Source organism: Drosophila takahashii, chromosome 3L (assembly GCF_030179915.1).
Source record: "Drosophila takahashii strain IR98-3 E-12201 chromosome 3L, DtakHiC1v2, whole genome shotgun sequence".
Lineage (NCBI taxonomy): Eukaryota > Metazoa > Arthropoda > Insecta > Diptera > Drosophilidae > Drosophila > Drosophila takahashii.
Genome location: NC_091680.1, coordinates 28,765,766 through 28,788,872, shown reverse-complemented (window position 1 = coordinate 28,788,872; position 23,107 = coordinate 28,765,766). Strand labels below are relative to the sequence as shown.

Sequence of the window (23,107 nt, the reverse complement as noted above, 5' to 3'; positions counted from 1 at the left end):
TTATTAGATAAATTTTTTCTCAGCCTATTCGAGCTTCAATGAACAATGAGGGCAATTGTAAAAACCGATAGGCACTCTTGGTATTTTAAAGTACCACCATACGGTACTACCTGGACCGATACGTCAATGAGAAAAATGAAATCTAACAAGAGAGAACGCTATAGTCGGGTGCCCCGACTATCAGATACCCGTTACTCAGCTAAAGGGAGTGCGAAAGAGATGGAGAAAAACTTTGATCCGCCGTAACTTTTTAACGAATGGTCCGATTTAAAAAATTTCTTCTACATTTCGATAGGTATTGATAAACACAATAAAACTGCATTTTTACTTTTCCAAAATATTGAAATTTTTAAAATCGTATATAAGCGATTGTGGGGCGTGGCACCCTTTTGAAACAAACTTGCGCTGCGTAGGAACTCCTAGAATCTGCATGCAAAATGTCAATCTTCTAGCTTTTATAGTTTCCGAGATCTCAGCGTTCATACAGACAGACAGACAGACAGACAGACAGACGGACAGACAGACGGACAGACGGACATGGCTAGATCGACTCGGCTAGTGATCCCGATCAAGAATATATATAGTTTATAGGGTCGGAAACGCTTCCTTCTACCTGTTACATACTTTTGCACGAATCTAATATACTCTTTTACTCTACGAGTAGCGGGTATAAAAAGTACAATTTTGCTCATCATTAGAGCTACTGTAAAATGGGAACAATAATTAAAATTAATTTAATTTAAAAATTAATTTTTGTTTAAATTTCCAAACTTTGTGCAACTAGCTAGGTGCCATAATATTTCAGCGGATTAATTACTCCGTTGCGAACTAAAAATAACGCTTACATTTTAAATTTGAGGCAATAATGTCTATAAATTAATGTCTATAAATTTATATAGAATTGCCTGTCTAGATATTACTGCCGGATATGATAAAATAAAAAACAATTACGTACAAATCTACTTGGTACAGCCCAAAACATTTAAAAAACGTGTTAAAAATGTATGATTTCATGGCAATATACACTATTAGTTTTATAGTTTTTAACCTTAATGATTTAACCACTTAAAGTTATTTGAATTATAAAGTTATATGCGACCATGCCATCTTATCTAAACAAATTCCAGTAAATCAATATATCTAAGCTTTTAATGAATGATCTAATGAATAACCGCACTATCAATCGACAAAAAATAATGTAATAGCCTTCCTTCCTTTAGCGGAGTAGCTTAAAGTTAACTATGGGTACCTATCTTACGGATTCGATAACAATGCTTAATTTAAAAGAGTTTGGCTTTATCTTATATAGACAAAAATACCGCTTATAATATTCTTACTTTCAACATGTTCGAGTTTCTTGGATTGGGCCGTTGATTCGGCTGAGCAGCTCCTGCTAATTGTATTTTGGAAATTCCTTAATGGCAATGTAGAAGTTATGGGTTGGGGAGGAGACATAAAGCTCCGATTTTGACGAGGTGCCAAGGAAGGGGAGACATTACAAGTAAAGCCTTCTCTTTTCTGGGAACAATTTTTCTTGGCATCTCTAGTTACTATTTCAGATGCCTCCGCGTCTAATAAGGGCAATTGAAAGGAATGTGATTGAGAACTGCTGTGCTGATTTGTTAAAGGTGATTCTCCAATTGTGTTTGTTGTTCCTTGAGTCGTCTCTTTGGCCTTCTTGTAGGTTACTATACGATAAGTATTTGTTGATTGACAAAAATAAAAAAATTAAAAATAATCTTAACAAAAAATACTCTACCACTTCCGCTGCAACGTATTCCTTTAAGACGATGCTGAGTTCCGAACTGCGTTGTGCTTTTATTAGAAGCCAGGCCACGCCAAAAGGTCTGAATTAGACCAACATGGCTCCGCTGACTTTCCCGAGTAAAATCGTCAGAAGACTTTTTAAAAACCAATGATAAAATGCGATCCAATTTGCTGTGACCAGAGCCTGGTGTTTTAGCAGCTAAGTTATCCAAGGGTGCTATTTCTGCTGCAGACTTGTTCTCTTGTGCAACCTCCAATTGAGGTACTGCAAATGTAGATAACTCTGATGCTGCGTTGTTCTCCAATACCACAGACACATCAGTGAGGATGGTACTATCGGAATAAGACTGACTTTTTCTTAAAACAGCACTCAATTCGGCCGATAACTGGTCTATGTTGCCACCTTTGCTACATAGATTGGGGCTTAATGTCATTCGGTTTACAGTCAAATTTTCTTTTGTGTTACTGCTTACGTGAAGCATTACCCCAGGACGAATTGGCCAGCGCGGTGGCGATTTCGGTGCGTTTGCATTAAAGCTAGTCAAAGTCGGATTTGCTAAGAAGGCTGTGGATTTATCCTGTATTGGGGGGCTCCCACCCGCTTGTGTCATTTCTGACTGATCATACAATACACTGAAATGTGATGTGTGGGATTAAGAGAGGTATGAAGGTGAAGTTAGCCGGTAAAAATAAAGAGGTTATTTAGTAATACATGATAAATGCAAATACATAAGGATACATGCAAAGTTATTTTACAAAATTTGACAGCATGCTCGCTACAATTTATGTTACAAAAATAAAGCAATTCTAAATTTGAATTTTTCAGCCCGGTCTCTTTTAGTTCTTTAGTTCGAGTATAGGAACATTTAATTAAGAAGTTATAGAAATTAGAAATCATATGATTGGATAAACAGAATTGAATTTATAAACAAGAATGGAGGCTAACTTCGGCCAGCCGAAGCTTATATACCCTTGCAGATCATTCTTATTTAATTACAAATTACAAAATGTTATATTTCGTATATTGTGACATTAATTGTTCTTTGCTTCCTATGGCGGCTATAAAATATTGTCGTCCGATTGTTGTTCAATTTTATTTGAAATTCAGAAATATTAAAAAAGAGTCATATCCCAGAGTAAAAAAAAGAATACCTTAAAAAAACCAACGGAGCTATTAAATCTCTCCAATTAATTTCCCATTATTTTCCGATCCTGCCTATGGCAGCTAATGGATATAGTCGTCAGATTTTTATAAAACTAAATCGTAATTCAGAATTATTAAAAAAATGTTATTCCCAAAAGTATGAGATTATATTATATAAAAGGTATAATTTTTTTTCGATTAATTTTCCTTCCTATGGTAGCTATAAGATATAGTTGTACGATCCGGCCGGTTCCGACTTATATGCTGCCTGCAATAGACTTTTGGGAAAGTTTTCTCCCGATAGCTTTAAAACTAAGACGGACAGACGGACATTGCTCGTCTAGTGTTGCTGATCAAGAATATAAAGGGGGTTTTTTTAGAGGTATAGAACTCTAAGTTGGCATCACTGTTCAAGGTGGCGACCGATTTAACAGCTGTCAAGTGATTTATTCTCAGTTTGGCAATTCATCATGAAAAGACTCACGTCTGAACAACGCTTGCAAATAGTGCAATTTTATTTCGATTTATTGAAAGACACGTTTGGTGACCGCCTAATTTTACGTTTTCGACCTGTAAATTGGCTTCCAAGATCTTGTGATTTAACACCGCTAGACTACTTTCTGTGGGGCTATGTAAAGTCTATGCGAATAAGCCACAAACGCTTGACCATTTGGAAGACAAAATTCGCCGTGTTATTGCCGATATACGGCCGCAAGTGTTGGGAAAAGTCATTGAAAATTGGACGTCCAGATTGGACTACATCCGAGCCAGCCGTGGCGGTCATATGCCAGAAATCATATATAAAATGTAATGCCACAAGATTATCTTTCGAATAAAAAAAATGCATGTCAATCGAATAATCCATCGTTGTTTTATTGCAACTTAAAGTTCTATACCTCTAAAAAAAACACCCGTTATATAGTTTATGGGGTCGGTAACGTCTCTTTCACTGTGTTGCAAACTTCTGACTGAAAACATTACACACCCTCTGCAAGGGTATAGTAAAGATGTGTGTAAAGAAAATTCGGTAATTAATAAGGGCTCTTCATTTAGCTTTGTTTTAAAATATAATAGAAAACTTGTATTTAAAATTGCATTTTACTTGTATCAGTTTATTTTCTTCTTTAATAGCATTTAAAATTTTAAAATTTTATTCACAAAATTTATATATAAATTTATAAATAAATCTATAAATTTGACTTACCTGTTAGCACTTAGGGAAACTTCCGTGAGATCTGTAGTTGTGTAGTTGTGTATTTGTGGAATGTACGTGGAATTTTTGAAGTACAGTATGGTAACCGTTTCATGCGATTTATTAGTTAAATACAGCGTGCAATGATGAGGCCCCAGACAATTGTTAGGCAAAGCGTACATATGCAATAGATACATTAAGAAGTCAAGCAAATATAATTTAATAATAGTTAAGATACATGTACGTATCCTAATTATATCTTATATCTGATACTAGTAAGTTGTTGCATAGTTTACACTGCAAACCTTTTAGTGGTAACCTAAACAAGAAAGGAAGTTATACACCCTTACAGTTAAAATACATACTTAACGTTTACCATATATTCAAATCGGACCGTTCAATAAAAAGTATTCAACAAATAATGGAATTCAAACAATACAAGCAGTCGCTTTGCTGCGTGCATATCTGCATCTCGCTTGCACTTCCTTTAGCTGAGTAACGGGTATCTGATAGGTACTCGACTAAAGAGTTCACTCTTGTTTTTTAATAACATTAAGCATTATGGCTCATTCCATGTGAAACGTGGCAAACAGGCAAATTGGAATCAAATCTCAGAAAACATCCACTTTTTTTTTTGTACCACGTTGCGCTGTTGTTGCTTGATGCAAAGTTGCTAAACTAAAATCGTTGTCTTTACTAGTAGGTCTTGCGAATACAAAAATTTTATTTTACCACTTCGTAAAGAATTGTTGAAGCAACATAATGATAATTATTTTTTTTTGGGAATCGCGTGTATTCCGGCGTACAACATTTTTATACCCGTTACTCGTAGAGTAAAAGGGTATATTAGATTCGTGCAAAAGTATGTAACAGGTAGAAGGAAGCGTTTCCGACCCTATAAACTAAATATATTCTTGATCAGGATCACCAGCCGAGTCGATCTAGCCATGTCCGTCTGTCCGTCTGTCTGTCTGTATGAACGCTGAGATCTCAGAAACTACAAAAGCTAGAAGGTTGAGATTTCCCACACATATTCTTTGGCTTCCTACGCAGCGCAAGTTTATTTTAGCCGAGCGCCACGCCCCCTCTAACGCCCACAATCGCCCACTAACGATTTTAAAATGGGTCCTGCGCCCACATCTTTAAAGATTTCCGAAAAGTAAAAATGCAATTTTGTTGTGTATATTTATACCTATCGAAATGTAGAAGACATTTTTCAAATCGGACCATTCATTAAAAAGTTATACGCAATCAAAATTTCTATATCTATCTCCCTCCCACTCCCTTTAGCTGAGTTACGAATTTTAGTCGGGACACCAAACCGAGTACAGCGTTCGCACTCCCTTTAGCTGAGTGACGGGTATTAGATAGTCGGGACACCAACCCGACTATAGCGTTCTCTCTTGTTTTAATTTAAAATTCCACAAAGTTGCTTACCAAATATTAAAATAACTTAAACGAGTCTCACGTGATGCATAACTGAAAAATCGAAGCTAATTTACAAAAATATTTTTAAAAAATAAACGGTAAGAGATTAAAAAAAAAAAACAAAAACTCATCCTTACATTTCTATCCTCTACCGAAAAAAAAAAGTTTCGACTGATTATGAGATTTGACCAAAATTTGTCTGTCACGTTTCATGTAGAATACCACCAAATGATTACTCTAGTGCAAATTTTTTTTTATGAAGAATTGATTACATGGGGGGGGTCAAAAATCGCCGAAATTTTGATTACGTAATATATGGACAGCCCATTATCATATTGAGTTAAAGGACCGTCATTTGCGTCATCTATTGAACCAGAGCTTTGCGCACTGCGCAGATACATTGAAGACAGCCTCATCGCTCAAGGCAACTTGCCTTTGATATAATAACTTTACTTGATATCAAAAAAAAACGGCTGATATTAAGGAACTGAATTCTATATCTATTTTTTAAACATTTCCAGCAATCGTCTATAGCATTAGTGAATAAATTAAATCATTTAATTTTAATGTATACTGCGAAATGATTTAAAAGATGAAGATGAAAGTCATATATACCTATACAATTGTAATTGCTCATAGCCCTGATTTTAATGTTTTTCCTACATTTTATGTTGAACTCCAAAATTCAAAATTTAAATAATCTGGCCCTAACTAAATTTTCTTGCAGTCGAATGTTAAGAATATTATTTTACCGATGTCTGTAATAACTATGTTACACCAAAATCCAACAAAAATTCTGTTTATTTTTTGGAGCATACTTGGAATATGCGGTTCAAAACGAATACGATTTTTAATTAATGTTTAGTTTTGTAACACCGTGTAATTCAACGGGAATAAATATGCAAAAGCGTTTATCTTACAGCTCTAAATCAAAAATGACATGCAACAGTTTACTAGTTTTGCTTTTTTAAATAAAGTAAAAAGTTAAAAATTCAAAAATAAATTAAATATTTTTAAGTTTTTTTTTGTTGTTCGCTTTCATTTTTGTTGAAAATAATGCCTTCGCATTTCAGCACATTCGGTAAAATCAGTTTTTATCTTGTTCAAATATTTATACTCACATTTATCCTGGCGGCGGCGACGACGGCAAATGCATATAATTATGCAACAAATAATAATCACGGTCAGCAATAATCCCAAAATAACAGCAACTATTATGATAAGTGTGTTCTTCTCCCAAAGCTGCCACCATGCCAGTTGCTCTAAATTTTGAAAAAAAAAAAGAATAGTTAGTGAATAAATTAAATATGTGGAAATACAAAAAATAACTTGCAAAAATATTTTCAATGGATTGGATTGGATTTATTTTCAAGGAGATATACATATACACATTGTGCGTTCCAGAAAATCAAAAATTAAGGTTGTTATACTTTTATACTCGCTTTCCACCTGCCTTTCGTTAGGAACACCGAGATGTTATTACCGGGAATGATTGTACTTACTTATAAAATAGATTTTTTTAGTTGACTTCTTTTTAAACCCGTTACACGTAGAGAAAAAGGGTGTATTGTATTCGTGCAAAAGTATGTAACATCAACCAGAAAAAAAATTACCTTGATTTAAGTTCACGTTTCTTAAATTAAGGAACGATGGACTAAAAATGGCTAAGTAAGGCTATACATGGACTTAAAAGTTTTCATCCCATATTCATTTTAAGTCTACATGGACTAAAAATGGAATTAAGGCCATATGGACTGTTACATGGACTATAAGGCTATACATGGACTTAAAAGTTTTCATCCCATATTCCCAAGTCCATGTAACAGTCCATATGGCCTTAAGTGCATTTTTAGTCCATGTAGACTTAAAATGTATATGGGATGAAAACTTTTAAGTCCATGTATAGCCTCATTTAGCCATTTTAAAGCCATTATTCCTTAAATCAAGGTCAATGGACTTAAATCAAGGACATTTTTTTTCTGTGAGTGAGGGAAAAGAAAGCGTTTCCGACCCTATAAAGTTTATATATTCTTGATCAGGATCACTAGCCGAGTCGATAGAGCCATGTCCTTCCTGCTACCTGTTACATACTTTTGAAGAATACAATATACCCTTTTACTCTAGGAGTAACGGGTATAATAAAACGTTTTAAAAATCCAAAGTAAAATAAAATTTGTTTGAAGCGTTTTACTTTTTAAAATGTTTCATTCCTGATTTTGCACCTAAAACTTTTGATAATGTTTTCTCTGTATGAATTCCGCATTTCATAAGCTACCACTTGAATGAAAGTTTTTTTGAATAATTATATTAGTACAAGATAAAATATTTCAAAAATCATTTATTTATTCGTAAAAGATAAAATATTTTAAAAATCATTCATTCATGTAGTAACTTTTGAATTGCGGAATTCATAACTTTTTGTGTTATTGTGCCCATAAATAAAACACGATTAAAATCTGTTGCGTCAGTCAATTAAAAAGAGAAAACATACGATGATCCTGTCACCAGTTAAGAGGTTCACAAGATGAGATTTTTTTTGAGTCTCCGAAAAATGTTTTCAGTCTAAAACTTTTGGTATATTTATCGTCATTTTTAATGCGATTAATAACGTAAAAAACAAACACAAACTAAAATTCTTTGAGGAGCTTCAACTTTTGAACGAGATTTAGAAAAAAGTTTCATGAAGAAAAACTCATTTCCTCTTGTCAACACAGATTTATAAAACGTACATCAACGACAACCAAGCTTTTGGAGTTTATTTCATTTGTGATAAATGGTTTTAAAAAAAAAAAATCGTCAGACTGATGTGGCTTACACTGATTTTGGTAAGGCGTTTGATTCTGTAAATCACCCGATTCTAGTTCGGAAATTGAACCTTTTAGGGTTTTCAGATGATATTTTTAGGTGGATCTTAAGTTATTTAAATGGCACGACTCAAAGGGTCATTTTTATACCCGTTACTTGTAGAGTAAAAGGGTATATTAGATTCGTGCAAAAGTATGTAACAGGTAGAAGGAAGCGTTTCCGACCCTATAAACTATATATATTCTTAATCAGGGTCACTAGCCGAGTCGATCTAGCCATGTCCATCTGTCCGTCTGTCTGTCCGTCTGTCTGTCTGTATGAACGCTGAGATCTCGGAAACTATAAAAGCTAGAAGACTGTAATTTTGCATGCAGAATCTAGGAGTTCCTACGCAGCGCAAGTTTGTTTCAAAGGGGTGCCACGCCCCCTCTAACGCCCACAATCGCTTATATACAATTTTAAAAATTTCAATATTTCGGAAAAGTAAAAATGCAGTTTTGTGGTGCTTATCAATACCTTTCGAAATGTAGAACTTTCTTAAATCGGACCATTCGTTAAAAAGTTACGGCGGATCAAAGTTTTTATCTCCATCGCCTTCCCACTCCCTTTAGCTGAGTAACGGGTATCTGATAGTCGGGGCACCCGACTATAGCGTTCTCTCTTGTTAAAAATTCTTTTTCATCACTAATCTGAGTTACGTCCGGTGTGCCACAAGGAAATCATCTTGGTCCGCTCCTGTTTACATTATTTATAAATTACCTTCCTCTAGTCTTATGTACGCAGCTGACCTTAAGTTGTGCCTGCAATTTAATTCGTATTTTCACCTGCATGTATTTTTATACCCGTTACTCGTAGAGTAAAAGGGTATATTGTATTCGTGCAAAAGTATGTAACAGGGAGAAGGAAGCATTTCCGACCGTATAAAGTATATATATTCTTGATCAGGATCACTAGCCGAGTCGAGCCGTCTGTCTGTCTGTCTGTCTGCCTGCCTGTCTGTCTGTCCGTCTGTATACAGAGAAAAAAAATACCAAAACTGGTCATCATTCGGGTATTTTTTCATATCAATTTCGGCCAATATGAGGCAATACCAAAATGATATTTTCGAACATACCAAATTGGTATTTTCGAACATATTAATAAGGTATTTTTCATACAAGATTGTTATGATCTCATATCAAATTTTGCTACAAAATTTTGTATTGTATTTTCTCTAACTCAGAAAAGCATTCTGCCACGAAAAAAAAATGTGGGTATGGCTCAGAGGCCAAGGTGCTAGGTCCTGATATTATTTTGTGCTCGGGGGAACGGGGTTCAAATCCCGCTCACAACACAACACAACTTTTTTTTATTTTATTAGTAATCTTATCATATTAACTTTTTACCACAATTTTGTTCTTAATATTGTTAAGGAAATGTTAATTATGCGCCTTAAAAACTTTTTACTTTCTCTGCCTTAGCCGGCTTTGAACCGGGGTCCTCTCGCATAAGAGTCGGATGCGTTACCTATTGGGCCATCGCGACAAGTTACACGCGAGTATATTAGCTAAACTTGAATGTAAAATTAGCTCGTTTAAGCATGCTCAACTTGTAAGTGTGACCACAGCATATAAAGCGTTATAATACCACTGTATACCAGAAATACAACAAAAATACAACTTTACAGCCATACTATTTTTTCGAAGACTTTTCGATGCCCCATTTGATATGAAAAACATATCAATCATTGAAGTATTCATATTAATATATTACGGATTCATATTAACATGGGTAATTGTTATGATTTCGTATCATATTGGTATGAATTCGTATTACATTTATATGGAAAAATTGATATGTACAAATTGAGGAGACAATATCAATCTGGTATTGTTCCGTTTTTTTCTTTGTGTAGCTTTAGTAGTACATAAGTTACGGCCTTTCAAAATTTAGCTATTTATAGCTGTTTTCCCGCTAAACTAGCGAGTTTTTCCAAAAGTGGTAAAACTAATGTTTCTTATATCGAGCTGTTTAACACCATATAAAAGTTCCAGGACTTTAAAGCCATGTTTTGGGACACACAGACGAAGAATATCTTCTTTTGGCTATAACTTTTGAACGGAGCGTCGGATTTTATCATGTGTTGTTTTTAGACAAATTACGTTTAGAAGGCGTTTATAGTATTTAAAAATACCTTTACAACTAGGTGTGTGTGGGAAATCTCAACCTTCTAGCTTTTTTAGTTTCCGAGATCTCAGCGTTTATACAGACAGACAGACGGACAGACAGACGGACATGGCTAGATCGACTCGGCTAGTGACCCCATAAAGAATATATTTTCTTGATCAGCATCACTAGACGAGTCGATCTAGCCATGTCCGTCTCTCCGTCTGTCCGCCTGTCCTTCTGTCCGTCTGTCCGTTTCTATGCGAACTAGTCCCTCAGTTTTAAAGCTATCGCGATGAAACTGTCCCAAAAATCTTCTTTCTATTGCAGGTAGTACATATGTCGAAACGAGCCGTATCGGTATCTTATAGCTCTCTTAGGCAAGATCGGGAAAAAAACGTAAACAAAATTCTAGCTTCGGTGCTTTTGAAATATTAACTTCTACTCTTAGGAATGTTATTTTTTAAATATTTATGAATTTCGAATAAAATTGAGAAAAAATCGGGACAATATATCATATAGCTTCCATAAGAACGGTCGGAAAATTGAATGCAATAAAATAGGAAAAAAATTATGCTTCGTTGGTTTATATTGTATTTTCTTCTACTCTGGGATATAACTCTTTTTAAATATTTCCGAATTTCGGTTTTAATTTTATCAAATTTTAACTACTGCAAGGGTATATAAGCTTCGGCTGGCCGAAGCTTACTTCCTTTCTTGTTCTTCTTCACTCCTCACAGGCTTTTTTATTGCAGCGTGCCCAATGAGAAAATTTTATAAAGTGTATGTAATGACGAGTGTAATAATTTTGATATCAGAACTTTTGTATATTATAGGTTCGATCGTCACTAGTTTTTACCTCGTTAAGAGGTGTTTTTATTTGATATCAGAAGTTTTTGTTTGTTTACTTTTGCTCTCATAGGAGCTAATATATACATTCAAATTTAATTTGATCAATCATAATTTCTAAACAAGAGAGAACGCTATAGTCGGGTTGGTGTCCCGACTATTTAATACCCGTCACTCAGCTAAAGTGCGAACTCTATACTCGGGTTCGTGTCCCGACTATAATCGTAGCTCAGCTAAAGGGAGTGCGAGGGAGATAGATATATGTAGATATTTTGATTGCGTATAACTTTTTAATGAATGGTCCGATTTGAAAAATGTCTTCTACATTTCGATAGGTATAAATATACACAACAAAATTGCATTTATACTTCTCGGAAATCTTTAAAGATGTGGGCGCAGGACACATTTTAAGATCGTTAGTGGGCGATTGTGGGCGTTAGAGGGGGCGTGGCGCTCGGCTGAAATAAACTTGCGCTGCGTAGGAGGCCCAAGAATATGTGTAGAAATCTCAACCTTCTAGCTTTTGTAGTTTCTGAGATCTCAGCGTTCATACAGACGGACAGACAGACAGACAGACAGACAGACAGACGGACAGACGGACAGACGGACATGGCTAGATCGACTCGGCTAGTGACCCTGATCAAGAATATATATACTTTATAGGGTCGAAAACGCTTCCTTCTACCTGTTACATACTTTTGCACGAATCTAATATACCCTTTTACTCTACGAGTAACGGGCAGAACTATTGTATGTAAAAGAATTAAGTTAAAAAGGCGTTGAAGTATTTCAAAATACTTTTTACAAGAGGTATAGCACATGTCTGTAGCTTTAGTAGTGTAGAACTTACGAACTAACGAAATTGACCTACACAAAAAAAAACTTGGTAAAATCAACTGTAATAATTGTCAAACAGGCCCCAACCAGCAAAATTGTCAATTCTACTAAGTAAATAGTCATTTCACAACAACAAAATACACACCATTAGCAAAGACACAAACCCAAAGCAAAAACAAAGTACATGTAACTATTTTAATAGTTACGTAACTATCTTTGTTGGTCAATTTTACCAAGCAAATTTTTTTGTGTGTACTTAAGAGCATATATTCCAGTTAAAATAGGTAAAAAACGGTCAAAAAGGTATGCTTTTAGGTTAAAGATATGTAAAAATGTCGAATTTGCAACAAATATGCCGCGTTCAAAATAATCTACGTTACATGTAGCAAATTTGTGTGTAATCCAAAAAATCTTTCGACTGCTTGTTTAAAATATGTTTCTACCTAAAATCCGATCTCTACTTATTACTTGTTTCGATCGAACTATCATAGCAGATTTTCAAATCCGGGGCTATATATACATAGTTGTCTCCTCGCGCACACTCCCAGGGCTATTCGCCACTACGTAGACTGCCGTCCACAGTGATAAGCATTAATATACACAACCAAATTGCATTTATTCTTTTCCGAAATCTTTAAAGATGTGTGCGGAAGCGACATTTTAAGGTCGCTTAAGACGATTGTGGTCGTTAAAATGGGCGGGGTAGTAGCTTTTGATAGCGTAGCGTTCATACAGACATTCAGACGGACGGAGATTTTTCACGTATACAATATATTGTTTTACTCTACGAGTAACTGGTATAATAGGGTAAAGTAGAAAATACCCGTTTGTTATAAAATTATTTAGATAACAATAAATTATTAATTTTTTAAATTACTTACTTTTTGGCCGTACTTTATAAATCATTCAGTTAGTTAAGCATGAAAATATTTGAACATTTTTAGTAAAAAAACAAGCATAAAAAATCGAACAAGTTAATTGTTGGTCGCATTAATTTAAAGGTTGAAGTTATGAAGAGTCGAAGTTAATAATATATACACATAACTCCAGTACTGTGTATGCAATTAATAAACATAAAATAAAGGGATGAGAATAGGCTTTTGGCATTTACCTTGCCACCAAATAAGAAGCGATGAAGCAGCTGTCAAAATAAAATTGATTATAGCTTAAATCAAGAGTTTTAAAAAATTGGGAGTTAAGCTTAAACACCTCTTAACGAGGTAAAAAACTAGTGACGATCGCACCTTCAACGTACAAAAGTTCTGATATCAACTTTTGTGACGAAAAATGATTTTACACACAAAAAAATTTGCTTGGTAAAATTGACCAACAAAGATAGTTACGTAACTATTAAAATAGTTACGTGTATTTTGTTTTTGCTTTGGGTTTGTGTCTTTGCTAATTGTGTGTATTTTGTTGTTGTGAAATTACTATTTACTTAGTAGAATTGACAATTTTGCTGGTTGGGGACTGTTTGACAATTATTACAGTTGATTTTACCAAGTTTTTTTTTTGTGTGTAGATGCGACTAAATAACTACGCCACCTAAGATTTACTCGTTCGGCCCGCTTTAGCAAATATTTAATATCTACAGGAAAGTTTTCTGTTGTAGCGTGCCGAACGAATAAATTTTAAGTAGCGTACTTATTTAGTCGCATCTAAAATCATTTTTCGTCACAAAAGTTGATATCAGACCTTTTGTACGTTGAAGGTGCGATCGTCACTAGTTTTTTACCTCGTTAAGAGGTGTTTTTATTTGATATGAGAAGTTTTTGTTTGTTTACTTTTGCTCTCATAGGTGCTAATATAAACATTTAAATTTAAATTGGTCATAAATCATAATTTTTTTTTAAACTATTGTATTTTAACGAATTAATTTAAAAAGTATTTCAAAATACCTTTTAAACGACGTATAGCACATGTCTGTACCTTTAGTAGTGTAGAACTTACAAACAAACGAAATGTAGCTATTTTTAGCTTTTTCCCGCTAAAGTAGCGGCTTTTTTCAAAAGTCGTAGAACAAAAGATTCCTATATGGAACTCTTAAGTGCAAATTTCCTGATTCCATGACCCTAAAATACAGTTCGGATACCCTCACACAAAATTCAATACTCAGGGAGCGTTAGTAGTTCAAGCTTGCAAAAGTGGCTATTTTCGTATAAAAATAAATTTTAAACGTGACTTTTTACAGTAATATGTTATATACCAAAATTTGAGGAATCTCAAGGGCTATACAGTTTAAAGTTTAAAAAAAAAATCGTTAGAGCCGTTTTTGAAAAAAAAAGCTAAAAAAAACAGTTTTTAAAAAATTGTCTTTTGTTTATATCTTTTTAACTATTACATTTACACAAATTGCATATAGAAGGCGCCCTTCAGTACCAGATGTCACTTTTCCCTCAGTAATCACCAAAGGAAAACCTGAGGACAGGTCATCTGTACTCGAGGACGCACCGAGGACGCCACATAGAGAAAATTGTATGGGAGTTCCGCTTTTTCCTCTAGTACAACAACAAATTATAAGACAAGGAAAGAGAGCGCAATATATAAATACCGACTGCTCTGCTGACGTCGACAGCGGCCGAGCGTTTGGCCTAAGGAATTGTCCCCGATATGGGACGCCAGAACTGAAGGGCGTTTATAGCATTTAGTAGTATAGAAGTTACGGTATTCCGAATTTTAGCTATTTATAGCTGTTTTCCCGCTAAACTAGCGAGTTTTTCCAGAAGTGGTAGAACAAAAGTTTTTAATATCGATATGATGAACGTCATATCAAGTAGAGCCCTGCATGAATGGATTCAATGAATTATTTAAAATTTTTTCTTTTAAATGAATGAATTAATTAGAATTTTGAGTTTAATAGAATTGAATGAATTTGAATTTTGAGTTTAATAGAATTGAATGAATGAATGGCATGAATTCCGAAATAATTCAAACGACAATTTATTTTGAAGAAGAAAGGGCTATAATTTTGTGATTAAATCTGCCTGAATTTTATTTACTATGCAGTTAACATTGATTTGTTAAAAATTTTCCACTTTTTGTTCTCAAAAGAAAGCACAAAAAAAATCTGGAAAATTAAAAAAATTCATAAAATAATTCATTCGATTCATTCAATTCGAAATGAATTAGAACAACATTCAATTTATTTCACATAGAATTGAATTAAACAAATCAGAAATTTCATGGCATACTATGATAAAACAAAAATTGAATGATTCATGCAGGGCTCTAATATCAAGTTTTCAAAACTTAAAAAACATGTTTTGGACAAACTGACAAACAGAATTAAATTTTCATTTTGGGAAGATGTAGAAAATCTTTTTTGGCTCATTCGACGGGTATTTCAATAGGAATACAACTAAAGCATTGCGAGGGGGCATTTATCCCCACCGGCCCCAACAGCTCCAAATTTCGAAACTTGCACTTTTTCACTTTCACCGCTCTCTCTCCCAAGCCAATTGATTTTCTTGAAGTCTTGGTATGCAATCCTTTAAGTTTTTGCAATACCTTTCGATTGGTGTATTACTCATTACGATCGGACTATCACAGCAGATTTTCAATTTTTCGGCTAAATAATAGTAGTCGCCTTCGCACACTCTCCTGGTGCGCTTCGTCACTACATGGACTGCCGTCCATAGTGATTTTGTTAGCATATCTTGTTTTTTGTAACCATCCGTTAATGTTGGGACAAATGTTGCTTTATGTTTTTTTTCAAAAATGTTGTCAATATAAAAACCAAATCCACTTAGAGTTGGTTTTGAACTCAAAGTTAGGATGTTTTTAAAGTAAACACTAAATGTACTACACAAATCAGACAAAATAGTTTAATTCGTTCTTAAATTAAGTCGATAAAAGGATAAAAGAAGCAGCTACAGCCTTTCTTCGGATTTTTTACAGTCCACTTCGAAACTTTTAAATATTTAATTCCCAAATCATACTAATATAAATTTCTTTTATAATGTGTTTGATCCTTAGGTCCACAGGAAAAGACGGTATTTGCACTATCTATCTTAACAACTTAATAAGTCCACTCATTAATACTCATCAAAAGTTGTTGCTTTACACACAAAAAAAAACTTGGTAAAATCAAATAATAATTGTCAAACAGGCCCCAACCAGCAAAATTGTCAATTCTACTAAGTAAATAGTAATTTCACAACAACAAAATACACACAATTAGCAAAGACACTCGTCACTATTTTAATAGTTACGTAACTATCTTTCTTGGTCAATTTTACCAAGCAATTTTTTTGTGTGTAGAGTCGACATCAAATTGAAAAATAAAATTTTAAAATTAAACAATATTTTTTGGAATTTTTATATGAAAATGTTTTTTAATTAAACTTAAAAATGGAACGGAGTCAAAGCATATTGAGAGAACATTCAACGCAAAATCAGAATATTTGTGCGTAACAGGGAGAAGGAAGCGTTTCCGACCCTATAAAGTATATATATTCTTAATCAGGGTCACTAGCCGAGTCGATATAGCCATGCCCATCTGTTTGTCTGTCTATCCGTCCGTATAAACGCTGAGATCTCGGAAACTACAAAAGCTAGAAAGTTGGGATTACCCGCACATATTCTTGGGCTTCCTACGCAGCGCAAGTTTATTTCAGCCGAGCGCCACGCTCCCTCGAACGCCCAGAAACGATTTTAAAATATGTTAAGCGACCACTTTTTTAAAGGATTCGGGGAAGTATAAATGCGTTTATTCATACCTATAGGTATATATATGATCAGCTCAAATGAACAATTAATAAGCAAAATTGTAACAACCGATAGGCATTTATGCTATTTTTTTGGTATTTAAAAGTCAGTCCATACGGTAATACCTGTGTCGATAGGTCAATTAACAAAATTGAATCTAAAAAGTAAAATTTTGCTCATTCAATAGAGCTACTGTGAAATGGGGGAAAAAATAATTTGATGCTTTTTGACTGAATTTTCAAACTTTTTGCGTGATAATTATGTGCTGTAAAAAAATAGGAACTACACACAAAAAAATTTGCTTGGTAAAATTGACCAACAAAGATAGTTACGTAACTATTAAAATAGTTACGTGTATTTTGTCTTTGATTTGGGTTTGTGTCTTTGCTAATTGTGTGTATTTTGTTGTTGTGAAATGACTATATACTTAGTAGAATTGACAATTTTGCTGGTTGGGGCCTGTTTGACAATTATTACAGTTGATTTTACGAAGTTTTTTTTTTGTGTGTATAAAAATACTATTTCAGTGGTCTAATTTCTCCATCGCGAAGTATAACTAATGCTTATATTTCTAATTAAAGATATTACTGCGCCAATGAATGAATATTTAATTGCCTTTCTACAAATTACTGCCTCATATGATAAAAATGTCTGATTCCATGGCAAATTACACTATTACTTTTTATAGCTATGAACCTTGTTGATTCAACCAGTTAAAGCTATTTGAATTAAAAAGATTAAATTTAACGTTTATATTCAAAGTGACCTTGCTATCTTATCTTCTCCGTTTGGTAGTGGCGGTAGTGGCAATGGCGGTAACACCAGTTTACTAAAAAAAAATTGATGAAATACGCACTTTATGAAACTATGATTTTCGGTTAAGGTACATCTCCCTGAGTAAGAAAAGGGCACTTTTAATTTTTGGTATGGTACAGTTTTTTTTAAAGTGTAAAAAACGTTTTTGACGCTTTTTTAATTTCTAACTCGACTTGTGATTAACCGATTTCGGCCATCGATAGCTGGTTTTTTTGTCAAAGTACCTTCAACCAGTAAAACACAAAAAAAAAAAACTTGGTACAATCTCAACTGTAATAATTGTCAAACAGGCCCCAACCAGCAAAATTGTCAATTCTACTAAGTAAATAGTCATTTCACAACAACAAAATACACACCATTAGCAAAGACACAAACCCAAAGCAAAAACAAAATACACGTAACTATTTTATTAGTTACGTAACTATCTTTGTTGGTCAATTTTACCAAGCAAATTTTTTTGTGTGTAGAATGCCCTCCGTCTGTCTGTCCGTTTCTACGCAAACCAGTCTCTCAGTTTTGAAGTTATCGGCTTGAAACTTTCCCAAAACTCTTCTTTTTATTGCAGGTAGTATATAAGTCGGAACCGACCGGATCGGACAACTATATCTTATAGGTCCCATAGGAAGGATCGGAAAAAAAATCGTTAAAAAAATTGTACCATTGGTAATTTTTAAAATATTACCTTCTACTCTTGGGGATGTTTTTTTTTTAATATTTCTGAATTTTGAAATTAAATATTTAAAAAATCGGTCGACTATATCATATAGCTGCCATAGGAACGATCGGAAAATTAATGGAAAAGTAATAGGAAATAAATTCTAGCCTCTTTGGCTTTTATTATATTTTCTTCTACTTTAGGACATGACTCTTTTTAAATATTTCCGAATTTCAATTTTAATTTGATCAAAATAGGATGACTATATCATATTGCTGCCATAGGAACGATCGAAAAATTAATGGGAAATTAATTGGAAACAAATTATAGCTCCGTTGATTTTTATTGTATTGATATATGGATATGATATGATTTTTTTTAATATTTCAGAGTTTTGAATTAAATTTAACAGAAATCGGACGATTATATTCTATAGCTGCAATAGGGAAGGATAGAAAAAATAATATTAAAATAATACGAAATTTAACATTTTTGCGATTTGTAAGTTAATAGGAACGATCTGCAAGGGTATATAAGCTTCGGCTGGCCGAAGCTAGCTTTCTTTCTTGTTTTACCGTTTTTTTCCGATCCTTCCTATGGGAGCTATAAGATATAGTTGTCCGATCCGGTCGGTTCCGACATATATACTACCTGCAATAGAAAGAAGACTTTTGGGAAAGTTTCATCCCGATAGCTCAAAAACTGTGGGACTAGTTTGCGTAGAAACAGACAGACGGACGGAAATGGCGAGATCGACTCGTCTTGTGATGCTGATCAAGAATATATACTTTACTGGGTCGGAAACATCTCCTTCACTGCCTTGCAAACTTCTGACCAAAATCATAATACCCTCTGCAAGGGTTTAAAAATTGTCAAAATAATTCGAAATTTAACATTTTTGCGATTTGTAAATTTATAGGAATGATCTACTTTTTTGTTTTTTTCGCGCGTAAATAATACACTAGTCGGCATAATTATTTTGACAGATTTGAATGTTACCTGTATTCAAATTTTGAACTTTTAATATAAACTTTTGGCACCTATAGAAAGAGCACTTTAATTACGTTTAAATGACACAAAAATGTTCTTAACCCATTAGGACCACTTTTAAAAGTGAGCAATTTTTGTGAAGATCAAATTTTCAACTTTTTTCCTATAGGAAAAGCCCTATAGGGCTTAAAACAAAAATGTTTTGATGCAAAGTTTTTTCCCAATCAAAATTAATAATAACTGAAAACAAAAATTTTTTTAGCTATTTTCAAAGAATTACAAAAAATACAAGGAAAGTTATTTAAAAATTTCACCTTTACAATAAATTTTTTAATTTTCTAACTTTTTAAAGGGTGCTTAATGGGTTAAGAACATTGTTGTGTCATTTAAACGGAATTGAAGTGCTTTTTCTATAGGTGCCAAAATGTTTCTATAATAAGTTCAAAATAAAAGAAGATTAAACTTTAAAATTTTTCAAAATAATTATGCCGACCAGTGTACGTACCTTAGGCATTCTTACGTCTCTAAGGGTTAATACAATAAGAAATGGCTCATTCCTGTCACGTAAAACGTAAATGGCAATTTGGGCTCAAATCTTAGTGCGAGTGCGAGGGAGATAGATATATAACATTTTTTTGATTGCGCATAACTTTTTAATGAATGCTCCAACAAAATTGCATTTATACTTTTCGGAAATCTTTAAAGGTGTGGGGGCCAGACACAAAATCGTCAGTGGGCGATTGTGGCCGTTAGAGGGGACATGGCGCTCTGCTGAAATAAAATATGTGTGGGAAATCTCAACCTTCTAGCTTTTGTGGTTTCCGAAATCTTAGCGTTCATACGGACAGAAAGACAGACAGACAGACATGGCTATATCGACTCGGCTAGTGGTCCTGACCAAAAATATATATACTTTATGGGGTCGGAAACGCTTTCTTCTAGCTGTTTCATACTTTTGCACGAATACAATATACCCTTTTACTCTACGAGTAACGGGTATAAAAAGGCCATTTATATTATATACGTACCAGCTACTTCAATTTCACAAAATGGTGCGGATCCAACCGTATTATTGGAAACACATCTATAAGTCCTGGAAATGGCATAGTCTGTTTGCAATATGTAAAAACTCTTTTCCAAAAATGTTTTCTTTTCACCGCTGCCTAAAACTTGAACTGTATCGTTTTCGCCTTTAATAGACCAAGAAAAATCAGCCTGAAAGAAATTAATAATATGCGTTTATAGTTAATAATTTATTTAAATTTAGAATTGTTTTCTGCATAATATAGAAGTATAGAAGTAGGGGAGAGTGGGGCAATTTCGTCACTGGGGCAATTTCGTCACGTGCAATATCTCGGAATCCATAAGACGTAAAAATATATAATTTTTTTGTTTTAGTCCTTCAAGACGGCATGACACAACCAATGCATTTTTTTTTGCACAGAAGGCCAAGATAATTAAGCTATAATATTAAAAGTGTTTTAATAGTTTAAAAGCTAACGAAATTTTTTCTGTATGCCACAATTGAAAAGGGATAAGATACAGGTTTTTTATATAATACACAGTGCTATAATGTGCATTTCTGCGTTAGTGATTTTTAACTTCGCGATTAATTTCGGAAGGAAAATAATTATGATAATACTTTATATTACCCTCGGTGGATCGCGAATTTGGCGGTCGGCCATGGTTCTCTTCAATTGAATTTCAAAGTTCCCGGGTTTGCTATAAAAAGCAAGTATGCTTTTCTATCGTTTGCTATAAAAATCATATAAGTAGGGTAATTTGACGAGTAGGGTAATGTGACGAACTCGTCGAATCTCATATATGACGTCACGACAAAAATTCCAAATAAATGTAGTCGTCTCCCCTTATCGTGTCGACAATGTATTTACAGTAATATTAATAAGAAGTCCCGTAATTTGTTCGTGAGGTAATTTTCGCTAAAAATGTGGTGCGCAAACTAGCAAACCCATTCAATTTACTTGTGTTTCAGCAGTGCCAGAGCAAAGATGAGTGGAAAATAAAATCAGGCAAATATATGCACGCATACATGAGATCTTTATCAACAGTTTTTGGTACATCGCGTTTTTTTCTTTTGCGCCGTTTAAGAGTGACACCGTTTTTGCTCCAAGTCTACCAGGGTATCGTGACGAACTTTTTGTAGGGTATTGTGGAACTTTTTTAATTCAAGGATTTTAATTGTTATCGTTGATTATTTGTAAAAAAAATATAATAATACCAGATAACTGTTACTGCTTCAGTTTTATTGTTGTTTTTAATTGTGACGTCAGTTTAATTTAATTAAAAAAAAAAATATTTTAAAATTTAAAAAATTGCACTTTGACCATTTGTTTTTTTTTTGTAAGTTTCGGTATTATCTTATTACTTCTTTCTTTTCCGTATCGAAAATAACTTTTCCGTAAATTATATATAAAAAATGCATTTTTTTGTTTGTGAAAAGGATGATTTACACCAAACGCTGTGGGATTTGGCTACGTTGAAATTTCGAATACCAATTTTTCAGAAATATGCTCAGTAAATGTAAGTAACTTTCTGTTTTTACACTTTTAAAAAATATTGATTTTTGGAGAAGTTACATTAAAGAACAAATCGTTCGTCACATTACCCTACAACTTTTGAAAGTGCAAAAAAAGAAGGGTTCACGCCAAACGCTGTGGGATTTGGCTGCATTGGAATTTCGAATCCGAATTTTACAGGGATATGCTCAGTAGATGTAAGCAACTGCTGGGTTTACACTTTTGAAAAATATTAATTTTTAGAAAAGTTATATTCAAAAAACGAATCGTTCGTCACCTTACCCTACACTCCCCTATATATGTACCCTTTTCCTTTTTTGTCAAAATACGACTAATTTAAAATTCCAAACATTTGAGTATTTGGTATTATAGGGAACTAGTCCTCACAACCGCATAAAAATGATCCTCGATGGACATCGATTTCTTAAGAACTCTCATAACCATGGATGACCACATGTGTATTTTTATTATGATAATCAGAAGAAATCGCGGTCCAAGGAGAAATATATATTTTAACCTTTCTTTTAGTCTTTTCCACCCAAAACCAAACTTAAAGATTGAATTTGTTTTTCTGAGCCACACAACAACCCTTATTCAGCTAAAATTACTAGTTTAATATTGAACAAGAGAAACTGCGCCGCAAGCAAAAAAAATGGTAATACTCTAGTTTACGCTCCTCACCCCCAAAATTCGCGAAAAAATTATCCTTGACGGACCGTGAATTCTTAAGAATTTACATGAAGAAATATAGGCGCGGACTGCCATGGTTCTCTTGTAATCGAATTTCAAAGTTACGTGTTTTGCTATAAAAATAAAGTAGCCTTTTCTATGATTTTGAGTGGTTTGCTATAAAAAACATAAGGGCTTTTCATCCCTTGTCAAAATAATAGGCGTTCAGTAAAATTCGACCAAAATCTAAAATAAATATCCTCGATGGACCGCTATTCCTTAAGAATTCGAATGACCATGGATGACCAACATATACGTAACTTATGAAAGTAAAGTTTAAGAAATCGCGGTCCAATAATGCAAAAAATGCGCCTCGAACAAAAAATATTTTTTAAAAAATTTTTGTTTGCAGCGCAATGCACTTCTTCTTTCAATTTTCTTAAGTAGTTGTATTGCGGTTAGGACTATAAAATCCGTGCAATATTGGTGTAGCCTTTTCTACGATTTTCTTTAGACCGGGAAAAAGGTTAAAATATAATATTTAATAAGACCACAAAATAGGTAAA

At 33.8% G+C, this 23,107-nt stretch overlaps 1 protein-coding gene across 24 annotated transcripts in view; it reads right to left on the bottom strand.

Annotated features, from left to right (window-relative positions):
• Window positions 1–23,107, bottom strand: part of nrm (neuromusculin) — a 156,423-nt gene that overhangs the window by 31,993 nt on the left and 101,323 nt on the right. For 14 of the 24 annotated variants that reach the window (XR_011418598.1, XM_070215204.1, XM_070215208.1 and 11 more), the window contains 5 exons: window positions 20,364–20,550; window positions 6,653–6,793; window positions 4,116–4,146; window positions 1,760–2,400; window positions 1,338–1,688 (listed from right to left, as the gene is read on the bottom strand). Coding sequence is in view for 23 of the 24 variants with exons in the window: in XM_070215204.1 (XP_070071305.1) it covers window positions 1,338–1,688; window positions 1,760–2,400; window positions 4,116–4,146; window positions 6,653–6,793; window positions 20,364–20,550 (1,351 nt within the window). In the remaining variant the exon portion in view is untranslated. Of the gene's footprint in view, window positions 1–1,337; window positions 1,689–1,759; window positions 2,401–4,115; window positions 4,147–6,652; window positions 6,794–9,110; window positions 9,137–13,216; window positions 13,309–20,363; window positions 20,551–23,107 lie in introns of those variants that run through there. The other 10 variants (XM_070215215.1, XM_070215216.1, XM_070215223.1 and 7 more) reach the window with 5 other exon arrangements.